Consider the following 7,712-nt stretch of genomic DNA (forward strand, 5'->3'; position numbering starts at 1 on the left):
GTATGTATACACAATGGAATATTACTCAGCCTTAAAAAATGAAATCCTCATATTTGCAACATAATGGATGAAATTGGAGATCATTATGTCAAATGAAATAACCAAGACAAGGAAGACAAATACTTCATGTTTTCTCTCATATATGGAAATCAATATATAAAATGTGTATGGTGTATTATTTTTACATTGACATTTATAAATGTTGTCATCACTGAATTATACCCCTTACATAATAGCCTGCCCTTTTCCCCACTTTATGAAGTTAATATCCTCCCTACTTTACTTGTATTTTTATTTCTTTTGTGTGTATTTAATTCTCAAGTTTTACAGATCAGTTTTTAGATCTTTCATGTATAGCATACAGTTGAGCTCGATATGTGACCCATTCTGAAAACCATTTGATCTTAATAAATATTTATGTTTTAAAACATAGTATTTATTATTTATTTTATTTTTATTAATTTTAAAGGAGAAGATATATATATATATATATATATAGAGAGAGAGAGAGAGAGAGAGAGAGAGATTAAGACTTTCATCCACTGGTTCACTCCCCAAAAGGCTGCAATGACCAGGCCTGGGCTAAGGATGAAGCCAAGAGCCAGCAGGTTCTTCCGTGTCTCCCATGTGGGTGCAGAGGCCCAAACACTTGGGCCATCTTCCACTGCTTTTTCAGGCCATAGCTGAGATCTAGATCAGAAGTGGAGCAGCTGGAACTTGAACCAGAAACCATATGAGATGCTGACATTATAGGTGGTGGCTTAACCCATTATGTCACACCTGGCCCATGAGTCTCTGGATTTTTCTAAGGATGACCTTCAACTTCAAAGAAGGAAAATAAATGCCATTCCTCTTTTTAGTCACCAAAAAGTTCAGTCTTTAATAACCTTCCCAGGTAGGCTAACAGATCATACCTTCAATTGAATCTAAAACCTTTATCCCACTTTTTCTCCATCCTGCCCCTCTTTGTCACCCTGATCTTCTTTAATTTCACTCCATATTATTACTTTCTATTACAATTTATTTGTTATTATCACCCACTACTAGAATAAGGTACCTGAAGGTAGATATTTTTATCTCTCTTCTTTGTCACTTTATCCCCAGCATCTAGAATAGTTTCTGATAAATAGAAGTTGCTCAGAGATACTTACTTAATGAACAAATGCATGACTTAAAATATTATTATTATATTGTGAAATGTTGGCTATTTTGGGTATTTTTCTTCACTAATGATGCATCATTAATGTCTGTAGCCACTCAAAAACTAAAATTGTAGTTGTCAATGTTCTGTCACTTACTATGTGTGGGACTATGTTTACCATTAAATTTGAGCCAAGATTTAGGAGTATGTTCTGCTTACATTTTGCACAAGATCCCACAAATTACTTGGCTACTCCTTGTAATGAAGTTGAGAGAGTTTTTAAGGATATATACATAGGAGTAAAAAGCATAGTGAGCGGGGATTCAAGAAATAAATGCTCAAATATCAGCTTTGAGGGGTGGGCATTTGACCTAGTGTTTAAGGTGCCAGTTGGGATGCCTGCATCCCATATTGGAGTGCTTAGGATTGAATCATAACTCTGGTTTCCAATCTTAGCTCTTTGGTAATACAGACACTGAGAATAAGCATTGAAATTTCAAGTAAATGGCTTCATGCCACCCACATGGGCAATCTGGATTGAGATCCTGGCTCTTGGCTTTGGTCCAACCCAGCTCCAGCCATGTGGCCATTTGAGGAATGAACCAGTGAAGAAGAGTTTTTTTTTTTAATTGAAACTGAATCTTGATGTGAATGGAATGGGAGAGGGAGCGGGAGAGGGGAGTGTTGCGGGTGGGAGGGAAGTTACGGGGGGGAGGAAGCCACTGTAATCCACACTGTAATCCAAAAGCTGTACTTTGGAAATTTATATTTATTAACTAAAAGTTTAAAAACAAAGAAGAAAAAGAAGAGTTCTTTTCTCTCTCTTTCTCTGAAATAAACAAATACAAATTTTGGCCTTGTCATTAAAAATTTTTCTCTGAAAAGCCAATTAAATTTTCCTTAGTGTTTCAATGTGTAATAAGGACTAGATAACTGTTTTTTTCTGGTGGAACATAGACTGCTGAGGATCCAGTAGGGTAATAATAGTTGATCTAGAGGTATACTCCACATTTCAAAATAGTAATTACTATAGAGATTAGCTGCATTCATAAATGGTAATTGTTTTGCATGAAATGAATTGATGTGGTAACCTAATACTGCTGTTTCACGTTAATTAGATGTTCTGATTGGCAATTATATGTTATGAGAACAATTATTAATACAAAAATTTTATTGAAGTCAGAGTTTAAGGTAAAATATAATATATGAAATGGTCCTTCTACGCCTATTCCCATCATTCCTTAGTAATCGCAGTAGGTATAAAGACTCTGCGATATTTCCATCCAGTTAGAACAATGATTTTCAACTTCATTTTATCTTTAAATTATAGTAAAATTACCTAACATGAGATATATCCTCCAAAGATATTTTATGTGCATAACATGGCATTTTAAAACACAAGTAAAATTTATAGCAAATCTAAGAAATTGTTCATCTGGCATAACTGAAGTTTCATACATTTTAACACCAGTCCCTGATTTTCTCTTCTTCAAGTCTCTGGCAACCGATATTCTACTCTTTGTTTCTGTGAGTTGCAGTAATTAAGATAACTCATATAAGTGGAATCATGCAGCATTTTCACATCGATGACTGGATTATTTCACATAGCATAATGTCCTCTAGATTCATTCTTTCCTTTGCAAGTGGCAGCACTTTCTTTTTTAAAAAGGGGAATGAATACTATTGCATTATATGTATATGTCGCGTTATCTTTATCAGTTCATCCATTGATGTATATTTAGGATTTGTTTACTTATTTGAAAGAAACAATTATAAACAGAGGGGGGAGAGAGAGAGAGAGAGAGAGAGAGAGAGAGAGAGAGAGGTCTTCTATCTACTGGTTCACTGCGCAAATGGCCACAATGGCCGGAATTGGGCTGATCTGAAGCCAGGAGCCAGGAGTTTCTTCTGGGTCTCCCACATGGGTGCTAGGGCAAAGCATGTGGGCCAACATCTACTGCTTTCCCAGGTTGTTGTGCAAGAGCTAGATAGGAAGAGGAGCAGCTAGGGCATGAATCAGTGCCCATATGGATTGCAGGTGCTGCAGGCAGTGGCTTAACCTACTTTGCCATAGAACCAGGCTCTTAATGTAAACATTTTAACAATAGCAAGTCTTCCATTAAATGAAAACAAGATTTTTTCTTTAATTTCTTCCATGAACATTTCCTGACTTTTGGTGTACAGATCCTTCAATACTTTGGTTAAATGTCTTCCTAAGTATTATATTCTTTTCAGATAATTTAGTTATAAATTGATAGTTCATAATCATATATGTTTACAGGATACAAAGTTATATTATTCTTTATGAACACAATATGGAATAATTGAATTAAGCTGATTGATATGTTCATCATCTAGATAATTTTTTTGTGGTGAGAACTTTTGAAATTTATTCTCTATGATTTTGAAATACAATATACAATAATGTTAAATATATTCATCACACTGTGCAATAGACTTCCAAATAAATGTATTCATCTTCTTTGAGACTTTATATACTTTTGTCACTATATATGCATTCTCTCATCCACTAGTCTCTGTAATCACCATTCTACACTCTGCTTACTTGAGTTTGAATCCATATATACATGACAACATGAAGTTTTGTCTTTCTTTGCCTGACATTTCACATAACGTGATGTTCTTCAATTCATCCATGTTGCAAATGTTTTATTGTTTATTTTAAAAACAATAATATTTCATTGCATGTATATACCACATTTCTTTCATCCATTCATCTGTAGAAGGAAATTCAGGTTGATTTCATAGTTTGGTCATGAATACTGTGGCTTTAAAAGAGAAGCACAGATATTTCTTTTTATTTTAAAATTTTATTTAAGGAATACAAATGTCATACACAATTTAGGTACATAGTGATTCTTCCCACCCTACTATCCCTCCCTCCCATCCTCTAATCGTTCTTTCACCTCCATTTCCTATTGCCATTTTATTTTCTATAGAGATATAATTTCACTTAATTTTATACTCATAACATTTACCCTAAACTAAGTAAACATTTCAACAAAGAATATGAAGAAACAGCAAAAGAAAACAACAACAACAACATTGTTCCTCAATAGTCAAGACAAGGGCTGTTGAAAATCACCACGACTCAGAGTGTCAATTGTACTCCAATAGATTACCTTTTAGGTACTCTGTTAGTTTCCACAGGTCAGGTATTTATTTTTTTGGAACTGGCTTATTTCACTAAGTATAATGTTTTCCAATTGCATCCATTTCATTTTTTTCACTGCTGTGTAGTATTCTAGACCATAAAGCAAGTCAGCATATTCAAGCTGGGAGCATCTTCTGGCTCTCCCACGAGGGTACAGGGCCCCAAGCACTTGGGATATCTTCTGCTGCCTTCCCAGCCCATCAGCAGGGAACTGGATCAGAAGTTGAGCCACTAGGACTCGAACTTATGCCCACATGGATGCTGGTGCTACAGTCAGATGTTTAACCTAGTATGCCACAGCGCCAGCCCAAGTTTTTTCTCTTAAGACTTGGACTATGTCTCTCCATCTCTCCTAGATTGTGGGATTTCTGTTGAAAAGTCAGCTGTAAGCCTAAATGGAGATCCTCTGAAAATAATCTGGCTTTTCTCTCATGCACATTTTAGAATTTTTTTTTTATGTTTTACTGTGGAAATCTTGACTACAGTGTGTCCTGGCGAAGATCTTTTCTGGTCATTTCTATCAGGAGTTCTATGTGCTTCCTCTACTTGGACATCTCTTTTTTCTTCAAATGGGGGGGGCATTCTGTAATTGTTTCACTAAACAAGCCTTCTAATCCATTCTCTCTTTCCAAACCTTCAGGAACTCCTAAGACCTATATGTTGGGCCAGTTGATAGTATAGCATAAATCTCCAACACTGTTTTAATTTTTTCTTATTTCTTAATCCTCCTCCTCCTCCTCTTCTCCTTCTCCTCCTCCTCCTCCTTGCCCTCCCCTCCCCCTCCTCCTTCCTCTTCCTCTCCTTCTCTTTCACCTTCTCCTTCTTTTTCTTGCTCTTCTTCTTATTCCTCTTCCTCCTCTTCTTCTTCTTTTGTCTGACTGAAAAATTTCCAAAGATTTGTCTTCTAGATCAGATTTTCTTCTGCCCCACTGAGTCTGTTAAGACTTTTCACTGCATTTTAAAATTAATCTATTGAATTCTTCATTTCTAGTGTTTCATTTGATTTCTTTCTAAAATCTCAATTTCATGGAAAAAATTTCATTCATGTCATGTATGAATTTCTTCATTTCTTGGATTTGCTTCTGATTGTTCCTGAATAATCCTATGATTAATCTTTTGAATTCTGTTTCAGGCATTTAATTGATCTCTTCATCTTCAGAGTCTAATGTTGAAGTGTTGTTGTGTTCCTTTGGGGGTTTCCTGTTGTCTCTCTTAATGTTGTTTCTCGAGTTTATTTATTTTTAGGCATTTGTGAAGATACTTGTTGATTTCCTCTGATGGCTTTTGTCTTTGAAGTATGCTTCTGTGTTTTAGTGAAATGTCTGCTCTTTCAGTGAATACTCAGAGGTGTGTGCTGGGTGTGGCCAGGGAGTTCTGGTAATTGCCACAGTGTAGGGTGAGTGTTGAGGATGACACCCAAGTTGGGTGTACTAGATCTCCTCTTGTTAACAGAAGGGGGATGTGGTCACCTCGATTGGCTTGACCACACACTCACTTCCTCTCTTCCAAGGTGATTGGTGCCTGGGTGTTAGCACTCTGTGGGTGTAATGCTCACCGCTGCTCCCACATGGACTGCACCAGGGATGTGTGCAGTCCTCATTGTGAGCCCAGATCCTGTTGCAGTGACCTGACTTAGGCAATCAGGGAGCTCTGAGCATGTGGAGCCACCCACAGTGATTGCCCAGAGACCCAGCTTCACTTTGCACCCTCTCATACAGTCACAGCGTTTTCACAGTCTCAGCACTCAGCACTCCCAAGATCGAGGAGTGCAAGAGGATCCACTGCACCTGCTTGACCTGTGCCATCCACAGAGAGGCTGAGGGTTTCCCTGAACCACTGCTTGTGGGTGTTCTGCCTAGGTGCATTGAGCCCTGGAGCCCCCAGAGACTGTGATTTTTTGAGAGATTAGGGGCATCTCATAGTTAAGTGTGTGTACCCAGCCCCCTGTTAATCCTCCCAACCAGACTCAAAGTCAGTGAAGAATGCAGGTTTTTCCCTCTGATAAAATTCCTGAATCACGCAGGTGCACAATACTTGCTGGCTGCAGCCCTACTAGTTTCACAATCATGCTGGGCATGTACAAGTGTCTCCAAAGGTGGTACTTCTGTCAGAATGGCCCCCCCTTCCTGCCTGTTGCTGAGTGGGCACAGCAGAGCTGTTGCTTTTGCCCCACTGACAAGTTGGACACCTTCCTGCCAATTGCACCTGAACTGCTGTGGTTGCCCCTCCTGACAGGATGGAGAATGTCCCCACGAGCTGCTGGGTGAGCTCCCAAGAGCTGCAGCAACTGCTACCTACTTATGTCTAAAATGGTTCCCACCCTCTCACAGCTGGATACAGGGTGCTGTTGTGTGTGGGAGAGATGTGGGGGAGATGGGGAGAGAGAGACATGCCATTTTTCCCCCATGTAGGTGAGCAGTCACCCTGTTCCCCTCAGGGTTCTGGGCCAGACAGTGTAGTCCACTAGGCTCTCCCTCGGGTTGTATCAACATTGGCATGGGCCGGTGCAGTCTGACCTCACCTTGCTTTCCAGAGTGGGTGCTTTTTCTGGTTCAGGGCTGCTGGGGTCATTTGTTGTGTCTGTGCTCATCGCTGACCATCTGCACCTTCCACACAGGTCTACAGTGTCTCTCCTGATTCTACAGAATCTCCAGTACAGTTAGCCCTGCAGCACTTTCACCACTATTTTATTTTATTTTATTTTTACTATTTTCACCTTGCATGGAGCAGACTTCCCGGTCGCTATTCCATCATCTTGGAACCTCCATACTTCCTTTTTTTAAAAGAAGATTTATTTATTTATTTGAATGTCAGTGTTACAATGAGAAAGGAAGACAACACATAGATCTTCTAGCTGCTGGTGTACTCCCTAAATGGCTGCAATGGCCAAGGCTGGGCCAGGCCAGTCCTGGGAGCCAAGAACTTCTTCCAGGTTTCCCACAGGGGTGTAGTACCCAAATACTTATGCCATCTTCTGCTGCTTTCTCAGGCACAATAGCAGGGAGCTGGATTGGAAGTAGAGCAGCAGGGACTCAAATTAGCACCCATATGGGATACCAGCATTGCAGGCAGCAGCTTTACATGCTATACCACACCAGTCCTTGTAGATATATTTGACAAACTGGTTTCGTTACAATCCAGAAGTAGTATTGTTGGATAATATCATATTCATTTTTAAAGGACTCTCCACACTGTTTTCCATAATAGCTATACTGATTTATATTCCCCCTACTATGTACAAATTTTACCTTTTCCTCACACTCTCATTGTTAATAATATTTGTTAATAATTTGTTAATAATAGCCATTCTGAAAAGTGTTTGCTTATATTTTCGTTTGGAAGGTTTACAGTTCAAGTTTCACAGTTAAGCTTTCAATTCATTTTGAATTTTTCAGT

General features: G+C 38.7%; 1 protein-coding gene across 1 annotated transcript in view; it reads right to left on the reverse strand.

Annotated features, from left to right (window-relative positions):
* Positions 1 to 6,906, reverse strand: part of CYLC1 (cylicin 1) — a 62,163-nt gene extending 55,257 nt beyond the window's left edge. Inside the window, exon 1 of the mRNA XM_089323943.1 lies at positions 6,838 to 6,906. Coding sequence (XP_089180069.1) covers positions 6,838 to 6,906 — 69 coding nt within the window. The remainder of the gene's footprint in view (positions 1 to 6,837) is intronic.
* Positions 6,907 to 7,712: the final 806 nt, after the last annotated feature.

The sequence above is a fragment of the Oryctolagus cuniculus genome, chromosome X, assembly GCF_051225735.1.
Source record: "Oryctolagus cuniculus isolate XC-2025 breed Fujian yellow rabbit chromosome X, ASM5122573v1, whole genome shotgun sequence".
Classification (NCBI taxonomy): domain Eukaryota; kingdom Metazoa; phylum Chordata; class Mammalia; order Lagomorpha; family Leporidae; genus Oryctolagus; species Oryctolagus cuniculus.